At 40.1% G+C, this 20614-nt stretch overlaps 1 protein-coding gene across 1 annotated transcript; it reads left to right on the top strand.

The window, feature by feature from the left end:
- Positions 1 to 554: 554 nt before the first annotated feature.
- grk5 (G protein-coupled receptor kinase 5) lies at positions 555 to 20125 on the top strand. Its single transcript, XM_051938768.1, has 16 exons — positions 555 to 606; positions 1348 to 1437; positions 1514 to 1626; positions 7428 to 7505; positions 8147 to 8244; positions 8319 to 8411; positions 9304 to 9367; positions 10599 to 10739; positions 13165 to 13355; positions 13433 to 13470; positions 15576 to 15665; positions 16035 to 16243; positions 17483 to 17620; positions 17713 to 17850; positions 18901 to 19041; positions 19115 to 20125. The coding sequence occupies exons 1-16, from the start codon at positions 555 to 557 to the stop codon at positions 19202 to 19204; spliced, it is 1764 nt and encodes a 587-aa protein (XP_051794728.1). The 3' UTR covers positions 19205 to 20125.
- Positions 20126 to 20614: the final 489 nt, after the last annotated feature.

Raw genomic sequence — 20614 nt, 5'->3', positions numbered from 1 at the left:
ACAGTTAAACCTGTAAATATTAATTTTGCAAAGCTTCTGTCTCATCACCATTGTGTTTTACATATCTAATGCTTTACTGTAAAATACATTTAAACAAAAACATTTCCGACTGCACACTTTGCACACATTTTCTAAAACCATGAAGACTTGTTGGCAAACTTTTTTGTGAAGCACAAACAAATAAATCCATGAACACATTTGGAAACTATCTCTCGTGGTTATCAGTTCTTTTGTTCTTAATCTTCTGACTGCCTCTGTGAGTAAATCTGTCACTCCTGTGCACTTGGGTTTGTATAAATGCAGGTGACAGGAGCTGTGCTCGTCCCGCCTCTGTGACGAAGGAGTGTCGTGTGGTTGGAGTTTGCTGACACACAATAAGTGCAAAGACCTGCGTCTCCATTCATTGCTAAGTTAGACGCAGGTTGGACAGCACGCCTCATTACTCAACCTCTATTTCATGTATCACTGCTGATGAGTTGCTGGTTCACTACATGAAGGCCAGACGTCCTGCAGTTCTGGACTAATAGACAAAAGACAACTTTTACAGCTGCTACATGGAGATTGAAAGCATTGTGGCAAACAGTGCCCTGGTTAGAGCCAGAGAAGGTAAGAGGTTGTTGGCAAATAATTAAAGAGAGTTTCTAAAATGTTTATGTAAATGTTGGTGATATTTAGGTCTTTTATTAAGGTATAGTGTCCAAATGGCAGGTACAGGATGTCAAATGATGTTATTTATGAATATATTTATATCTATCTGTATATATAGAAATGTATATATGGATCAAGCAAGAGATGCATCATAATACAACTTGCATGAGGTTACAGTTCCATGTGGAGGCTTTCCCTGTGGCATAATGTCTGTGAGATGCACTATTTTGACTGGGTGATCTCAAGTTTAGTGACATCTAAACAACATTGTGTTAAAGGGTTAAGAATGATGAAACAGTCTGCTGCACTGGTTTCATTCTTACAGGTGTCCAGCTTCACCAGTTCAACCTCTGGGAGCCTTAAAAAAACTCTCTCAGAGGTCAGAACTGGAACATTTCTCACTACGAATATTTTTTACAGCGTGTCGTGTGAACATTTGGATGCCATATTTGAGTGACAACGTTTGAGTTTGAAAGTAAGTTGCAGAGTAATGTGGTCCCACAGGCTTTGCTTACCTGTTCCTGCAGCTATTTATAGTCCATTCACTGTAGTGGAGCAGGCTATTGTCTGAAACCTGACGGGCCAGGCGTGCACGTACGCGCGCATGTTTATGACGCACTGCTGACAGACATGAGAGTTATTCATCGTCACGTTGACTGTGTAATTCTCACGTATAGTTTGATCTGTGTCTCCATGCAGGTGGAGGGAGTAAAGGCAGGAGCGGGAAATGGAGAGAGATGCTTCGCTTCCCTCACATTAGTCAGTGTGCAGAGCTGGCCATGAGCATAGGTGAGTGTGATTTAGGATTCAAAGTATGTTGGGGTTTGTTGTGTGGTTACACAGCATGTTGTGCTTCTTCCATCAGAACGAGACTACTACAGTCTGTGTGTGAAGCAGCCAATTGGAAAGAAGCTGTTTCAGCTCTTCTGTCGGAGTCGGCCCAACCTGCAGACCTTCATGTCTCTTCAAGATGCTCTGGTAGGCTTCACCCTCAGCCTACCAACAGCTTCAACGCTCTGACCCCTGGGGCTGAAGGGCTTTTTCATTTTAATCTGAAACTACCGAATTTTTTAATTTTGAATTTTTTAAAACTAATTTTAAGGTTAAAATTGGCATAATTAACCAAAAATAAAGTCAGTAAGTAACATTTATTTATGCAGCACCTTTCACAGATGCAAAATCACAAAGTGCTTAACAACAGTAATAAAACAAAGATAAAAACAAAAACAATAGTGATAAAAGTAATACATTATTAAAACAGGGAGCAACAGCAAGTACAGTGCATCAAAAGCAATAAAAAAATAATAATAAAAAAAAAAAGCGGCTCCAGGTCAACCAAAAGCCTGTCTACATAAAAATGTTCTCAGCTGCCTCATAAAAGCTTCACAGGAGTCGACTGATCTCAGCTGTAGAAGGAGAGAATTCCACAGCTTTGGTGCAAAAGCTTGGAAAGCGCAGTCACCACGGGTTTTATACAGTGCCTATCATAAGTATTCACCCCCTTTGATGTTTTACCCTTTTATTGCTTTCATAAATCAATCATGGTCAACAAAATTTGGCTCTCAACACAAAAATTTATTGGAAAAAACTCTTTAATGTCAAAGTGAAAGCAGATTTCTATAAAGTAATGTTAATGAAAGAAAATTATATAAATAAAAATAATTGTTTGCATAATTATTCACCCCCTTTTTAATTTAATGGTCTAATTCAACAGAAGTCCATCAAATTGTTGCCAATAGTCTCACAATTAGTGAAATGAAGATCACCTGAGTGATGTGGGTGTGTTTCAAGTGATTGAGTTGTAAAACACCTGTGTCTGAAGGGTCCAGAGAGTGGTTGATCAGTATTCCTGGCTACCATTACACCATGAAAACAGAAGAACACTCTAAGCAACTCAGGGAAAAGGTTATTGAGAAGTACAATTCAGGGGATGGTTACAAAAAAATTTCCAAGGCACTGAACATCCCCCAGAGTTCAGTGAAATCAATTCTCAAGAAATGGAAGAATTATGGCACTTGTGTGAATCTGCCTAGATCAGGCCGCCCTCGTAAACTGAGTGACCGTGCAAGTAGGAGACTAGTGAGAGAAGCCACCAAGACCCCTACAACTACTCTGAAGGAGTTACAAGCTTCAGCTGCTGAGATGGGAGAGACTGTGCATGTAGCAACTGCTGCAGGGTTCTTCACCGGTCAAAGCTTTATGGGAGAGTGGCAATGAGAAAGCCACTGTTGAAGAAAAGTCATGTTAGATCTCGACTACAGTTTGCCAAAAAGCACGTGGAAGACTCCATGGTCAAGTGGAAGAAGATTCTTTGGTCTGATGAGACCAAAATTGAGCTTTTTGGCCATCAGACAAGACGTCATGTTTGGCGGAAACCAAACACTGCACATCACCAAAAACACACCATCCCCACTGTGAAGCATGGTGGTGGCAGTATCATGCTGTGGGGATGTTTCTCAACAACTGGACCTGGAAGGCTTGTAAAGATAGAGGGCAGAATGAATGCTGCAAAATACACTGAAATCCTGGGGGACAATCTTTTTCAGTCTGCAAGAGAACTACGTCTTGGGAGAAGATTTATTTTCCAGCAAGAAAATGATCCAAAACATACTGCAAAAGCTACACAGGAATGGTTAAAAAAGAACCAGGTAAATGTTCTGGAGTGGCCGAGTCAAAGGCCAGACCTCAATCCTATAGAGAATTTGTGGCTGGACTTGAAAAGGGCTGTTCATGCCCGATACCCGCGCAACCTGACAGAGCTTGAGCAGTTTTCCAAAGAAGAATGGAGCAAAATTGCAGTGGGCAGATGTGCAAGACTGATTGAGACCTATCCACACAGACTCACTGCTGTGATTGCAGCCAAAGGTGCATCTACTAAATACTGACTTGAAGGGGGTGAATAATTATGCAAACAATTATTTTTATTTATATAATTTTCTTTCATTAACATTACTTTATAGAAATCTGTTTTCACTTTGACATTAAAGAGTTTTTTCCAATAAATTTTTGTGTTAAGAGAGCCAAATTTTATTGACCATGATTGATTTATGAAAGCAATAAAAGGGTAAAACATCAAAGGGGGTGAATACTTATGATAGGCACTGTTTTTGATTAGAGGGAGAAGAAGTCATTATGTTTGGCCTGACCAGAGAGCTCCACTCGGGCGTAAGGGTGAAGGAGGTTGGTGATATACCATGGTGTTTGGCCACACAAAGCAATCTATGCTCCTCTGCACAACTGATTTTCCATGAGGCAAAAAACAGTGTACAAGCTCTGATGTGAGTTCTGCTCTTACAAAATTTTTGCATTTTCAGTTGTTGATGCCTCATTAACACACGAGAGACACAAAATATTAGCTCTGTGCACTTTGAGAGAACAAGACAGAATGGGAGGAAAATAAAATACACTGGTAGAGATAATAAAATAAATGCAGCATGGATCAAAAACAGTGAACAGTGCATCCTTCGCATCCTCTGAGGAGTACCAGTTGAACTCTTTCTTCTTTGGACAAAGCCATATTTAATCTGTGGAGGCTAAAAAAATATCCTGAATTAGATTTCATATGTTTCCAGACTTTAGGGCCACTCTGTACATAGTTCTATTTTATTGATCTCATATGTTCTATTTTCCTCTCAGTCTCTCCTGTCATCTCTCCTCTGTTCTGTATAAACACTGCCTGAAGTTTAGATTTTTTGACTGCTAGCCACAACTGAGTCAGTCACAAAGAATTAGTTGCTGTAAGAAGTGGAAGAAGGTTTTCTTTTTTTAATTCATTACAGCATTTCATGGAAAGACTTTACTTTTGTTTTTAAATTAAGCAAGGAGGATGAAGTTATTTGGATGAATTATTATGATTTTAGCCACACAGTTTCTCTTTCATGAGATAAAGGATAAAAGTACACACGAAATAAATATATATAGATGAATATATACATACACTACCATTCAAAAGTTTGGAGTCACACAAACAATTTTGTGTTTTCCATGAAAACTCACACTTTTATTCATGTGCTAACATAATTGAACGAGGGTTTTCTAATCATCAGTTAGCCTTTCAACACCATTAGCTAACACAATGTAGCATTAGAACACAGGAGTGATGGTTGCTGGAAATGTTCCTCTGTACCCCTATGTAAATATTTCATTGAAAACTAGAAAAGCACTCGGAGAGCGCATACCTCTGCCATGCCGTTTGTGTGTGTGTGTGTGTGTGTGTGTGTGTGTGTGTGTGTGTGTGTGTGTGTGTGTGTGTGTGTGTGTGTGTGAGTCTGTCTGTTTGTCTGTTAACAGCATAACTCAAAAAGTCATGGACGGATTTTCACCAAATTTTTACAGGATGTCCGGAAGAGCAAGAGTAAGAATCGATTAGATTTTGGAGGTGATCCGAATCGCCGTCTGGATCCAGGAATTTTTTGAAGCTCTCTGTCCAATTGAGAAGCTCTCTAACCCTGGCGGCCATCTCTCAATTGTCCTTCGACCTTCAAAAAATTCCTGGATCCAGACGGTGATTCGGATCACCTCCAAAATCTAATCAATTCTTACTCTTGCTCTTCCAGACATCCTGTAAAAATTTGCTGAAAATCCGTCCATGACTTTTTGAGTTATGCTGTTAACAGACAAACAGACAGACACACACACACACACAGACGGACAGACAAACAAACTACGGTGATTACATAACCTCCTGGTGGAGGTAAAAACTCCGGTCATTACATAACCTCCTGGCGGAGGTAATCAACCGTTTCCAGTTAGAATAGCCATTTACCACATTAACAATGTCTCGTCTGTATTTCTGATTCATTTAATGTTATCATCATTGAGAAAACCTGCTTTTCTTTCAAGAATAAGGACATTTCTAAGTGACCCTAAACTTTTGAATGGCAGTGTATATATATAGATAGAAATAAGCAAAATAAATAAATAAATCAGTCAGATAGTGACTATAATAATAGTGCAATATTTGACTATTGCAGCTGATTGTCTATTGAGTCTACTGTCTCAGGTTCAGCAGGCGGACAGCCTGTGGGAAGAAGCTCCTCCTGTTTGCCTTCAGGCAGCAGTAACACCACCCTGACAGCAGCAGAGAGAACAGTCTGTAGTTGGGGTGGGTGGGTTCACTCGTAATCTTCCTGGCATTTAGCCTGCATCGTTTGTTTCAAATGTCCTGCAGCTTGGGGAGGGCGGTTCTGATGGGGCCAAGAAGTCCTGCTGGGTGCTGCTGCCCAACCAGGTGGTCCTATTCCCAGACAAAACTCTCTCTGTGGTGCAGGTGTAAAAGTTAAGGGTTAACTTAAGAGCACCTTAAGAGGGAGCTTAAAGTCCCTCAGGTGTCTGAGGTTGCAGAGACACTGTGGAGCTTTCTTCACCAGGGTGCTGATGTGACAGGACCACGTCCGGTCCTGCATGATGTTAACACCCAGGTACTTGAAACTCTCCACCTCTGTCCCGCTGATTCTGAGTAGGTGGTATGCCCTCTGCTGCTTGTTGCTGTAATCCACGATCAGCTCCGTAGTCTTGCTGATGTTCAGGAGGAGGATCAAAGAGCTAATAATTAGGCATTTGAATGATTGATTGATTTTGTAGAGTAGCACATCCATCCATCCATCCATCCATCCATCCATCCATCATCTATACACATAATCCTTATTAGGGTCATCGAGGGCTGGAGTCTATTCCAGCTGATTTAGGGTGAAGTCAGGAAACACCCTGGGCAGGTCACCAGTCTATCACAGGGCTACATATAGAGACAAACAATCACACTCACAGTCACACCTACAAACAATTTAGAATCACCAGTTAACCTCAGCATGCTTTTGGACTGTGGCATGCGGGAGAATCTGGAGAAAACCCACACATGCACAGGGAGAACATGATAAACTCCATGAAGAAAGGTCCCAGGCCGGGACACGAATTTCTAGCCGTAAGCCAACAGCTAACCACTGAGCCACTGTACAGCTCTATAATAGTACAATCTACACAGGGAATACCAAAAAAAAAAATCTTCATTGGTGTAACACTGGCAAAGACATCAGAAATAGTTTTCTGACTTGAATGACATCGTCATACAGAGCTTTGTGATGCTGATTTAAATAAGCTCTTTTAGATATCTTCTGAAAACCCACTTTTGTAGATGTGCTTTTATGTGAAATTTATTTTTAGCTTTATTAAGTGTTAGTGCTTTATTTTGTACTATGTCCTGTTTCTTTTAGATGTTCTCTCCTGTTATTTTAATTTTAGCTTCCTGATTCCTTGGTGTGATGTCATCTCTAAATCTTTAATTTCTCAAATTTTTAGATTTTTAATTACAGCTCATTTATTACTGCAACCAAATCTTCCTTGTCAGTATTTAACCCTTGTTCTTCGTTCATTTGGCTGTGCCCATGTGGATTCTGTCAACAAACTTTGTGTCTTTTTAAATAGTCTTTGTCATTAATAATACCAAAGGGTCTTTGCTGGAATATTAAATCAGTTTGGGTATCCTCCATTATCATTAACACAGTATGGCCTCAGTCCGAACATGTATTATAATCAGTTCACATTAGCAGTATTTTATATCATTTTTGTGGGGTTTTAATCCCTGACATGTAAATTATTCCAATAAAAATGACATCATAAATAACATTACAATCAATATCAATCCTCTTTTTTTCTTTTTTTAATAGAGAGAACTTTGGTGTAACAGGTTTGATTTTAAATGTGCTTGATAAATAAAGATGAATGGCTGTGTAAACCCTTTGCCAAGCTGACCTGTACATTCTGCTCCTCGCTGTCTCCTTTAGGACACCTTTGAGACAAAGTTGGACGAGGAAAGAAAAGATTTTGGCATCAGCATCATCCAGAGATTCCTCATGAGGCAGGTCTGACAGATTTCACCATGAATCTTCCAAAATTAATCGAGACGTATTCACATTAAGATAACTATTTTTTGTATTGCAAGTTGTCTGAAATGTTAAGTGTAAATATGCAGAGTAAATACACTACTGATCCAAAAGTTTGGGGTCACTAAGTATTGTCCTTATTTTTGAAAGACAAGCATTTTTTTGTGGATGAAAATAAGATTAAATTAATAAGAAATGCAGTGTAGACATTGTTAATGTGGTAAATGACTATTCTAGCTGGAAACAGCTGATTTTTATTGGAATATCTACATAGGGGTACAAGGAACATTTCCAGCAACCATCACTCCTGTGTTCTAATGCTACAATGTGTTAGCTAATGGTGTTGAAAGGCTCATTGATGATTAGAAAACCCTTGTAGAGTTATATTAGCACATGAATAAAAGTATAAATTTTCATGGAAAACATGAAATCGTCTGTGTGATCCCAAACCTTTGAACGGTACTCTATGAATACAGGACATTATCTTTCCACTAGTTTCAAATAAGTTATGGATGCAAAGTATACCGAAAAACCTCAAATTTGACTTGTGCATGAAAACACATAAATAACAGTTTCTATTCTACACCCTGTTTTACCATGTTGGTCCGTGTTTTTTGCAGTCCAATCAGTGCGTGTCCATTGTGATGAAGCATGAAGAAAGCTGCATCCAGAGCCTGGAAGTTCACCCCTGCACTGATGTCTTTCACGCCTGCAGGGAGTGAGTTTAAACCTCTTTTGTCAAGTTATTTGTGTGTTTTCAACGTATAATAACTCATCTGTCTCTTGGAGTAGAGATCTACATAAACACCTCAGTGGAGAGCCCTTCCAACAGTACCAGGACAGCATGTTCTTCGACCGCTTTCTGCAGTGGAAGATGGTGGAGAGGTCAGTACGCATGTTGAGATGAGTGTGAACAGGGAAACAAGCTGTCTGACAGATCAGTGGTTAGTTGGGTAGCAAGTTTATCTGCTTGTACTGGTACACTCTGCTGCAAACACAGATGGCTCTGTGCCATGTTTCTCTCAAATTTTTCTAAGGCAGGGGTGCCAGAGGGTCCAATCTGACCCGTCGGATGACTTTGCAAAGTGTAAAAATAAAAATTTCAGAAGTGAAAACGAATCCTTACTGTGAAAATATTGAAAGACACTGATTATTGAGCAATATAACATAAATCAACTGCTTCAGAAAGACAGAGTTTGGTTTGGTGGAACTCTATTGTTGATGCACTGCCACAACTTTCATGCATTTTTTAAGTATAAATTTTCAACATTTACAAAATGGGGGGGTAACTTAACCCTTTCTTTAATAGTTCCCGCTTAAGCTTGTGTGGTGTGTCAGGATTACTACACAGATGTGGAAATGAATGGGAATTTAAAATCATTTCTGGAACTTCACAAGTTGTAAAATACTATATTGTTAAGTTCCAGATACCTGCCACTAAATGTTTTGCACCTTTGCACACTGTGATCTGTAAGTTGTAATACACAAATGATGAACTGAGGCATAACATTGTTGAAATTTCACTTATTTTTCATATGGAATTCCAGGCTGTTCTTAATGTTTTCTTAAAAAGATAGCTCATCAAATGTGAACATTTTCAGAATGTACCTTTTGCACTCAAACAAAGGGAAAAATGTGTCGTTGTCATTATTTATCTGTTATTTTGTTATGATTTTACTGGTCCGACCCACTTGAGATCAAGTTGGACTGCATGTGGCCCCTGAACTAAAGTGAGTTTGACACCTCTGTTCTAAAGCAGCCTGTTTTTCTCTTCAAGGCAGCCCATCACCAAGCAGTGCTTCAGGCAGTACAGGCTGCTGGGCAAAGGAGGGTTTGGAGAGGTAAGATTGCAGTACAGTTCACCCTCTGACCTCTGAGGAGTTTTGTTTTGTTTTACACAGATGTTACCAATACTGGGGGGAAAGCTGTGGTTCTACATACTCTAGATATTTAACTATCTACATTTTTATTCCCTGTTTTTACTTTTTGAAAGGACGTTATTCGTCAACTTTATTCCACCAGGCTGAATGTATCTTCCACCAACAACTTGCTCCTCTGTATAATGTTTTTTAATCCATGCTGTTTTCATTTTATTGTTCAAGCATGTTTTATTTTCCTCTCATTCTCTCTTTCGGTAACAGTCGAGTCTCTAATAACCTCATTTTTGTGCTGAGGAGTTAAGAATTTTCTTTCTTTATTTATCCTTTTACAGAATTTCTTCAAACAAACTGTTCATAGTCAGCAAACATTTAAATCAAATGTGTAGAAAAGTGGGATATTGAACAACCATGTCAACACGCTCCAATCTACAATTCATTGTTGATTCTTTTTAATCTTCAAAATATCTGGATATAAACCTAATATAAATAGCTGTGGGGCTAAGGGTACTTGAATCTGTAAAATATTTTACATACATTGTTTCACTTCTCACCAGAATTTTTGTACTTCTGTTAGAATAGTGGCTTTGATAAAATATCACAATTTTGGAAATTGTCTTGTGCCGTTCTAGTGAAATCTCTATTGAAATCATATAGCTTGGTTTCTTTGCTTTATCTGGTCTGCATAGATTATATTTTGTTTTGAACAAGTATTGTAAACAGCCCCGAAAAATAGATGCTGTGGTGCATTTGTAGGGGCGAAAGTTCATCCATGAGGCAAAACATCCAGAGTTTATTTTTATGGTTCCAACACTGGAAATTCTGTTCATGTGTGACAAAAACTGATCAAAATACAATCTCTCATCGTTCACTATATAAACTATTATATATGCAATAGCATTATGGGAAATGTAGGCTTCAGTGTTGTTTTGAAGCATGACTCACACCAAAAGTTAAACATGAGGATGTTGCAGCCTCTTTTGCTTTGATTTTCACTGCCTGAATGCAGTGTAAGACTCCTTTATGGCAGTGATCCACACTGCTGGGTGTGTTTCTCTGAGCAGTTTCATTATCTCATGTAAGGAAACTGCTACCTTCAAACACCTCATTACTTTCTAAAACTGACAACAGTCTGACAGACAAGTTTGCCACAACAATCTTTTCATCATCTGATCCTGCTGTGCTGTGTCTCCAGGTGTGGGCTAGCCAAGTGCGAGCCACAGGAATGATGTATGCCTGCAAGAAGCTGGAGAAAACCCACGTGAAGAAGAGGCGAGGAGAGGCCATGGCTCTCAATGAGAAACAGATACTGGAGAGGCTGGACAGCCGGTTTGTGGTGAGATCACTGCTCTTCATCTTTCTGCCTGTTTGCTTTTGTTTTAAACAGTTACATATTAAGGGATAAATTTGGTCATTCCTCTCACAATAATTAAACAAGAAAAACACTCAGAGAGTGGGGTACTCCACCAAGGCTGCTCAGTCGTATCATTTCCGATGGATGAAATCTTGAAAAAATTTGTGTCAGAAAGCACGGCACTATATGTGGCCATTTATATAGATGTGGAAATGCGTGTGAGCCTCTGGAAAATTCAATGCAAATACAGGCGTACATTCATCAAAGGTATGGCAAATTGTCCTGAAATGCTCTTACTTGTGGCGTTAAGGGTCATGATTATAAGTACTTAACAACAATTGCCATCTGCCTTGTGTCCTGAACTGACCTGAGCGGTTGGTGCAACGTGACAATAAACAAGACCATAGACTGTTTATAACAGATGGAAATAGCCACTCAGCAGTGACCCATTGAATTGTGGACTGCTGTTTTGAAGCCCCAAGTCTGGCATTTGCCACCATCTTGGTTTTTCTAAACGCCGTGAAACGTGTGACGGATCTGACCAAGGACCAGAGGAAGAAGAAGTACTTAGGTTCTTTACTGAAGTAGCAATACAGCAGTTTAGAAATCCTATGCTAGTAAGTGAAGTCCTTTGCTACAGGAAACAACAGCCTCCTTCAAACAGCAAATTACCACAGTTTGTTTTGGACTGTGCAGTTAAAAACTGGAAAAAATGGAAGCCCTTTTTACGATAGATATTTAACTAATTACATTTTTTTTTGCCTTTTTCAGCTTTTTATTAGATAGTGACAGTGAAGGTAGACAGGAAACGGGAGAAGAGTAGGGGGAAGACATGCAGCAGGGGGCCGCAAGCAGGAATTGAACGCGGGCCACTGTGTCAGAGACCAGCCCCTGTACATGGGTCACCTGCTTAACCCGATGAGCTATACAGGCGCCCCAAATAATTACATTTATATTTCCTCTTCACATTACTGTGCGCATCAACTCCATCTTTCACCATGCTCAATGCATCTTCCAACAAATTGCTCCTCTGAGTCATGTTTTTGGTCATGCTGCATTTGTTTTGGTGTCATATCCAGTGTATTTTATTTTCCATTTAGCTTGTCATCTCAAAGTGCATTGTAGAGTTAATACACTGCCTGTCCAAAAAAAAGGTCACCACTTGGATGTATCTAAGCAAATAGATAAGAGCCTTCCATTGGATAATTACTGCAGTGATGAACATGTTTCAGCTGCAACAACTTATTTACCCCTAGCTAATGCAGTGAAGAGCTTCTCATTTCTTAAACAACCATGTTGGAAGACATATCCTTTAGTCATGGAATGGATGTCAATCTGTCTTAGAAGGGTCAAATTACTGGCCTACATCAAGCAAAGAAAACAACTAAGGAGGTGTCTGAAACTCCTAAAGTCAGGTTAAGAACTGTCCAATACATTGTTAAAACCTGGAAAGATAGTGGTGAACCATTGTCTTTGAGGAAGAAATGTGGTCTATCATGGTCTGATGAGTCTAGATTTACCCTGTTCCAAAGCAATTTGCACATCAGGGTAAGAAGAGAGGTGGATGAAGTGATGCACTCATCATGGTTAGTATTTACAAGTCTGTGGGGGTTAGGGTTACGATCTGGGGTTGGTCAGGTTCAGAGTCAGAGTCAGAGGATTTTATTGTCATTGCACACTTTTGTATACAACGAAATTACATTTGAGCCGCCCTGCCAATGGCAGCTCAGGCTGCTGCGCTGTGGCGCGCCACCCGTCATGAGGAAACGGAAAAAAAAAAAGAAAAAGAAGAGAACATTTGGTGAGGATGGCAGAGGGTATATTCCATCAGAATGAGGTCAGGTGACTACCTGAATATACTGAATGACCAGGTCTTTCCATCAGTGGAGTTTTTCTTCTCTGATGGCACGGGCATGTTCCAAGATGATGATGCTAGGATTCATGGGGCTCACATTGTGAATGAGTGGATCAGGGAGCATGAGACGACATTTTCACACATGAACTGGCCTCCAAAGAGTCCAGACCTCAGCCCCGTTGAGAATCTTTGGGATGTGCTGGAGAAGACATTGCGCAGCGGTTCAACTCTCCCATCATCAATACAAGATCTTTGTAGAAAATTAATCCAACTCTGGACAGAAATAAGTGCTGTGACTTTGCAGAAGCTTATCAAAACGATGTCACGGTGAATGTGTGCTATTCTCAAGAGCAAAGGCAGTAAAACAAAATATTAGAGTTTACGTTTTTTTCTGCAAGGGCAATGTATTTTGTGTCTTTCATGTGTGCTATTGAGGCATCAAGAACTGAAAGTGCAAAGGTTTTGTAAAAGTAGAATTCCCATCAGAGCTTTTGTGACAGATTTCACAGGTATTCCTAATGAAGAGCTCAGTGACTGTATTCCTCCTCCTAGGTGAATCTGGCATATGCTTATGAGACCAAGCATGCTCTCTGTATGGTTCTGACTATGATGAGTGGTGGTGACCTGAGGTTTCATATATATAACATCGGCGAGCCTGGCCTGGACAGAAAGAGAGTGCGCTTCTACGCTGCAGAAGTCTGCTGCGGTTTAATTCACCTCCATCAGATGTCGATATTATACAGGTAAATGCATTTCCACATGCACCGAGTCTCAGTGAGGCATGGGGACAGTAACTCATATGGTGTGTTTGATCTTCCAGAGATCTGAAACCAGAAAACATTCTCTTGGATGACAACGGTATGTATAACCGCAGTGAGCACTTCATGCTATTGTCCTGTGCAGCACACAATTTCTAGTGTACTATTATAACCCATGATCACATTCCAGCCGCTTCCTTCTGCCTATTTTTAGCCTGGAAATTAACTGAATGATTCAGGTGATAACAGCACAAGTTCTACCAGGAAATCACTGTAGCCAATCAGATTCATTCTCCAGTTGCATGTTCTGGATAAGGAAATGTTGTTGATGGTATTTTGACAGGGTGCAGTGCCTATAAATAGCGTTCACCTTTCTTGGAAGTTTGTCCTTCTTATTGCTTTTGAACATTGAATCAGGGTTGATATTTAATTTGCCATTTATGACGAATTTTAAAAAAAGACTCTTTCACATCAAGGCGAAAACACATTTGTATAAGGTAATATCAAATAATTAAAAACATAAAACATAAAATAAGGTCTGGACTCTGACATATTCACCTTGCTGTCTTTAAGCCATTTCCATGCAGTTTTGGCTGTGTGGTTTGTGTCATTGTCTTGTAGACTGCGTCGGGTTGTCCTGCAGGATTTCTCCATACTTGCTGCATATATTTTACTATCAATCTTGAAAGGCTGTCAGGGCCAGCTCCTGAGAATCCCTCCCTACATCATCATGATGCTGCCACCACCATGCTCATGGTGGGGATGGTGTGTTTGTGATGGTGTGCAGTATTTGGTGTATATCAAACACTTTGTCTAGTCTGATGGCCAAAAAGCATCTTTATATTACACTCAGATGATCTCCCATTTCACTACTTGAGTGAATTTTTGCACCAATTGGCTGAACCTGTACTGATTTAGTTGAAAATCCATCCATCCATTATCTATACAATGCTTAATCCTCATTAAAGTCATGGGGGACTGGAGTCTATTCCAGCAGACTTAGGGTGAAGGCAGGAGACACTCTGGACAGGTTACCAGTCTATCACAGGGTTACATGTAGAGACAAACAATCAGACTCACATTCACACCTATGGATAATTTAGAATCACCAGTTAACCTCAGCATGTTTTTGGACTGTGGGAAGCTGGAGAATCCAGAAAAAAACCTGCACATGCACAGGGAGAACATGATAAACTCCATGCAGAAAGATCCCAGGCCAGGACACAAACCAGGGATCTTCTAGCTGCAAGGCAACAGCTAACCACTGAGCCACTGTAGAGCCTTAAAGAAGTACATCTGCACAGGAAATACCAAAAAATCTTAGTCGGTGTAACACTGGCAAAGACATCAGAAATAGTTTTCTTACTTGAATGACATCGTCATATAGAGCTTTGTGATGGATGATTTAAATAACTTCTTTTAAATCACTTCTGAAAACCCATTTTTATAGACATGCTTTTATGTGAAGTTTACTTTTAGCTTTAATTAGTTTTAGTGCTTTATCTTGCATTATGTCCTGTTTTTTTAGATGTTCTCTCTTGTTTTATTTCAGTTTTAGCTTCCTGGTTTCCTGGTGTGATATCATCTCTAAATCTTTAATTTCTCGAATGAATTAGAATTATCAATTAACCTCGGCATGTTTTTGGACTGTTGGAGGAAGCAGGAGAAAACCCACACATGCACAGGAAGAACATGCAAACTCCATGCAAAAAGATCCCGGGTAGGAGAGGACACAAACTGGGATCTTCTAGCTATGAGGCAGCAATTTCTAACCATTAATCCACTATGCAGTCCTGTAATAAGGGATTGCAAATGCAACCCCTTGCTTTACAATTTCTATTTTCAATTAACTGACATTAATTTGTAATAATCTGTTTTCAATTTTGCATGAAATACTCTATTTTCTAAACTGTTGTCAAAAAAGGCAAATTAAATAAACAATGATTCAACGTTTAAAGGCCAAATAATTTATAACTATTTATAGGTACAAACAAAGACTGTTTGAGGAAGTAAAAAGCCTGTAAGAATCAGGCGTGGTGCTATGTGCTTTGAGATGCCTCTGCAGCTGCATGGTTCCAAGAATCACTCATGCTTCATACGTCAGCACAGTGGCAGGGGAGGAAGGAGGGAACTGATTGAGATAAAAGTGAAAGTATGTTATGAAACCAGTTCAGTGGATTTTTTTTTTGTTTCCTCTCCCCAAAGGACACATTCGCATCTCTGATTTGGGTTTGGCTGTGAAGGTGTCTGAGGGGAGTCTGGTGAGAGGCAGGGTGGGCACGCTGGGATATATGGGTATGTACACACTGGTATAATGGGAACTCAGTTAAAGTCTGTCTGAATTCACCAACTCCACTGATGCCTTAATAGACATCTTAATGCCACATAAACCAATAAAAAACTGGCAGTGTTTACCGTGAAACCCTACTGATATAATTAGAACCTACAAGTACAAAAAAAGTGTTTCGAATAAACACTTGCATGAAAATGAATATTTTGAATGTTTTCTTTCCATTGATCTGAAAACAACTTATTTATGAAAGCTAAATGTCACACAATCTCAAATTTGGCAAGTGCAAGAAAAAGCTACGCATATTGTTGCCTGTACAGTGGCATCACAGCCACTACATAATATTGTCACTAAGTTGCAGTTTCTGATGTCAGCTCCTGAGGTGATCGGCCGCGAGCATTACGGGATGAGTGCCGACTGGTGGGGGCTCGGCTGTCTGATCTACGAAATGACCGCTGGGCAGCCGCCGTTCAGGGCCAGAGGAGAGCATCCAAAACCCCCAGAGATGGAGAGAAGGATCCAGAAAGAGCAGGAGGAATACAGTGACAAGTTCAGTCAGAAGGTGAAGGACCTCTGCTCCTTGGTGAGTTCATGGAATCAATCAGAATCTACTCTACCTGTCATGAGTCAAAGGCACCTTTTAATGTTCCATGGCAGGAAGAAGCACAGCTGAAAACAACTGGCTTTATTAAACCAAATAATTGGAAATGCCTCTATTTCTTTCAACTTTGGTCTAATTTTTTTGCTTTACTCTTTTGACAGACGAAATAATTTACTGTCTTCTTTTTGCAAATCCTTCAAGTGTGGCACATTCAGAAGATAAATCTGCTATTTCTTGCCACCACAAAGACCAAAACCTGTGATGACGGGTTATGTGTTGGCCTTCCTCAAAACACTACAACAATGAGTCAGTCAGCCATTCATAAGGAGCAATTTTGCAAACATTCTGAAGCAAAAACATGCAGTTTTTCTGGTTTCAATTTCCCTTCTGGGTCAAACTGTAAACATTAACATATAATATTGTTTGTCTTTCGTGACAGTAAATTAAATATCTTTGTTTTGGAGACATTTGTAGATGTCACCTTGAACTTGTATGGACATATTTAAAGTATCCATCCATCCAATACATCACTTAATCCTCGTTAGGGTCACGGGGGCTGGAGTCTATTCCAGCTGACTTAGGGTGAAGGGAGGGGACACCCTGGACAGGTCACCGGTTTATCACAGGGCTACATTTTCTTGACAAACAATCACACTCACATTCACACCTACGGACAATTTAGATTAACCAATTAACCTCCATGTGTTTCTGAACTGTGGGAGGAAGTCAGAGAAAACCCACAAATGCACAGGGAGAACATGCACATTCTATGCAGAAAGATCCTTGGAAGGCCAGGAAACAAACCAGGGATCTTCTGGTTGCAATGCGAAAGTGCTAACCACCAATCTACTGTGCAGCCAAATATTTAAATTACTTTCTGAGGAAAAAAATAAACGGCTGCAGGGCTATTTGTTCGTTTTAAAGCTGTACAACAGAGGTCTTCAATGAGATTTTCAACAGAGTTGTGAAAAATCCAAAAGAAACTGCTCAACATGTAGCTCACATGACATAAAATTCACCCTTTTCAGGGCAAATGTTAAGATGTTTCTTGGCTGGAAAAAAAACTCTGCTGGAAATAAATCAATTGTCTGTTCAAAGATGATGGAACAAGCTTGTGCAGCTGGTAAAACGTTTTCAATGGTACCTGAGTTTTCCCTGCTACAAAATGCTGAAGTGTGCTGCTTCTTCCTACAAGGAATTAACAAATTTTCTTCTTTGCAGCTGTTGACCAAGGACCCAGAAGAGAGGCTGGGCTGCCAGAGCTCAGGTGGCAGAGAGGTTCAGTATCACCCTTTCTTCCAGAAGATAAACTTCCGGATGCTGGAGGCAGGACTTGTTGAGGCTCCATTTAAACCCGATGCAAGTACCTGTAATGATTGACATGACCTGAAAAAGGCGTAGTTAATGAGCTCTCTGGTAGAATTTACTCTAATTTGTTCTTGCTTCTTTAGCCCAGACTGGTGTACTGCAGCGATGTGCAGGACATAGAAGAGTTTTCCATAGTGAAGGGCGTCACTCTGGACCAGAGAGACAGTGATTTCTACTCCAGATTCAATACAGGGAAGGTTCCCATAAGTTGGCAAAATGAGGCAAGTTTAATATTCTGTAACACTGCAGCATCTGTTCAGTAGTGTTGTCACGGTACCAAATTCTGACTTCAGTATGATACCTACCTTCCCTTTGTGCCTACAAGTCACGTCCTTTTCCACAGTGTAAGCTGATCTGTTCCAACCTCACAGTGTTTGGAATAGCATCCCCATCTTTCAAGCATGATATCCTGATTTTCCTAACTGGAATTCTGAATGGATGGCTGGTTTTATTCCTTTGGGAATCAAGAGAAAGAATGACCTGGCTGGCTCTACAGACAGCCAAAAAAGGCACTGCCACTGGTCAATGTTCACAGCCCTCCTACATATCTGCTCTCCAACTGGTTCCCTTGTCTCGACCAGCTGTATACTCCTCTACTTCCTCTTCTTCCTCCTCGTAATTCTTTTCCTCACTATTGTTCATGCCATTTCTTTGATCTCCCTGCTTTCTTCCTGGTGTTATATTTGATCCTGTTCCATGTTCTCTTCATTATACGGATTCTCTCCTTCGTCTTCCACCTCCTGTCTCTTCTGCCCACCAGCTATGTCCTCCTGGTCCTCATCTTGCTCCTGGTACTAGTCATCCCCCACAATTTAATCAGCTGTTCCTTGTATCATTTCCAATGGATAAGTCACTGAGGTAGTGTTCACTAGCAGTCATAGTTACAGTGATGCCGTGCTGCTATCTTGCAATGATACAGAAATCTTTAACAAATCCAAGGATCCAGACTATAAGCCACATCACTGCCAAAATCTAAACACTTGGTCCTTGTGTCATTTGTAACATTCCCTGAAAATTTCATCCAAATCCGTTTGTCTGTTTTTGAGTAATGTTGCAAACAGACAGACAAACGTTTGCCAATCGTCACATAACTCCAGCATTCCTTAGTGGAGTAATAAATACAGCTTTCATTAAAATAATAATTTTCCTCAAGTATTGGTGCAAGTAAATGAGAAGTGGTATTCACTTTATTAGCAAGGTATTGTAATATCTTTCAGACTGTCCAGACTGGTCCCTACTAACCTCACCATCTTTTTCCATCTCTCATGCAGATAATAGAAACGGGTTGTTTCAAGGAGCTAAATCTTTTTGGTCCTGGGGGATCTCGCTCTCCAGATCTGGACTGGTCCCAGGCCCCTGCCATCCCCAAAGTCCCTAAACGCCGCCTGCTTGACCGAATCTTCCGCAGACATGTAAGGACTCAGCTTATGGTCTCTGAAAGTGAATGTGGTAATGTGACACCTGAACATTTATTTCCTCTAATAGAACTCTACGGATTCATCAGACGAAAGCAGAGACAGCTTGGTGTCCAACAACAGCTACGTGAGGTCAGGACTCCTCAGCTCTACGCTCTGAGGAAAATCTCAGCTCAGAGACTGCTTTAAAGACAAAAACGCAGCAATCCAGTGTAGCAGCAACGGGCTTCTCCCCCTGTAAATCAAAGCACAACGCACCTTTGTTTTTGTACTGTTCTCCCTTCACTCAGGTACACTATATTCACACTTGCTTCTTCATCCGCTCTCGGTAGAACTGACGTATAATTTACCTTCCGTTACGCACAGCAGCAACGCATCATTTAAAAAACAGAATGTGCCATGATTTAAGTGCTTGAATTTTGATACAAAGAGGATGACGTGGAGCTACTTAAAAACCTTAAACTGATTTCAACAGTTGTACTGTTTTAGCTGAAACAGCTGAGCCTAAAATAAAGCTTTTTTTATGTAGTGGTTTTCACCAACAGTTTTATGCAGATTAAATGTAAAAAACAGGAAAACCAAACATCAGACTTTTTACTCTTTTATTGTGACATACTGAACACTTCACTCTTTGGGGTATCTTAAAAAACCCTCAAATGTGTCAAAGCTGATCATAATTCTTGTGTTAAAAGGCAAAATCTGTGATAAGAAGTGAAGTGTTGGCCTTGATTAAAATGCTAAAACACTGAGGTGATTAGTTGTTTATCTGGAACAAGTTTGAAGGAAATGGCAGATTTTTGTTGTTACATTGTTTTATTCTGTTTTTTGCTGTTGTTTTTAAAATAAATAAAAAATCTTTTGGATTGTCATTCAAAGCAAGATGTTCACAGACTTGTAATGGACATTTTAAAAAATATTTTCTGACATCTTTTAGAAAAAAAACCTATGAATTTATAAGAAAAAAAAAATCAACAGTTGCAAGCATACTGAGCCTAAAACGTCACAACAGAGGTCAGAAATTGACTTCTATCTGAATCCAAATCTGACAAGCATACATTCATTTTCAAGAAAAGACCCAAGCTGAGGAGGGCCTAAAGACAACTAGACCTGATTAGACAGCAGAATAATCAGACACAATCCATCCATCCATTATCTACACACCACTTAGTCCTCATTAGGGTCGTGGGGCTGGAGACGATCACAGCTGACTCGGTTGAAGGCAGGGGACACTGTAGTCAGATCACCAGTCTATCACAGGGCTACATATAGAGACAAATAATCACACTCACGTTCACACCTACGACCAATTTAGAGTTACCAATTAACCTCAGCATGTTTCTGGACTGTGGGTGGAAACTGGAGTGAATCCACACATGCACAGGGAAAACATACAAACTCCATGCAGAAAGATCCCAGGAAGGGGGGACCTAAACCGGGGATCTTCTGGCTGTAAGATGACTGTGCTAACCACCAGCCTTCAGACACAATCGAAAATGCTAAACTCAAAGAGAACATAAACACACAGCAACATGGCGGACAAACCATGTGATCAATTTAATCAGCAGCTGCA

This window comes from Acanthochromis polyacanthus, chromosome 18 (genome assembly GCF_021347895.1).
Source record: "Acanthochromis polyacanthus isolate Apoly-LR-REF ecotype Palm Island chromosome 18, KAUST_Apoly_ChrSc, whole genome shotgun sequence".
NCBI lineage: Eukaryota > Metazoa > Chordata > Actinopteri > Pomacentridae > Acanthochromis > Acanthochromis polyacanthus.
Note: the sequence above shows the minus strand (reverse complement) of the source record. Positions and strands in the feature narration are given on the sequence as shown.

Excerpts from the sequence above, each read along its gene's own strand:
- grk5 (XM_051938768.1), top strand. The coding sequence starts at position 555 with ATGGAGATTGAAAGCATTGTGGCAAACAGTGCCCTGGTTAGAGCCAGA. Across the intron at positions 13,471-15,575 it reads CATTCTCTTGGATGACAACG|GACACATTCGCATCTCTGAT; the intron begins GTATGTATAACC and ends CTCTCCCCAAAG. Across the intron at positions 19,042-19,114 it reads ACCGAATCTTCCGCAGACAT|AACTCTACGGATTCATCAGA; the intron begins GTAAGGACTCAG and ends TTCCTCTAATAG.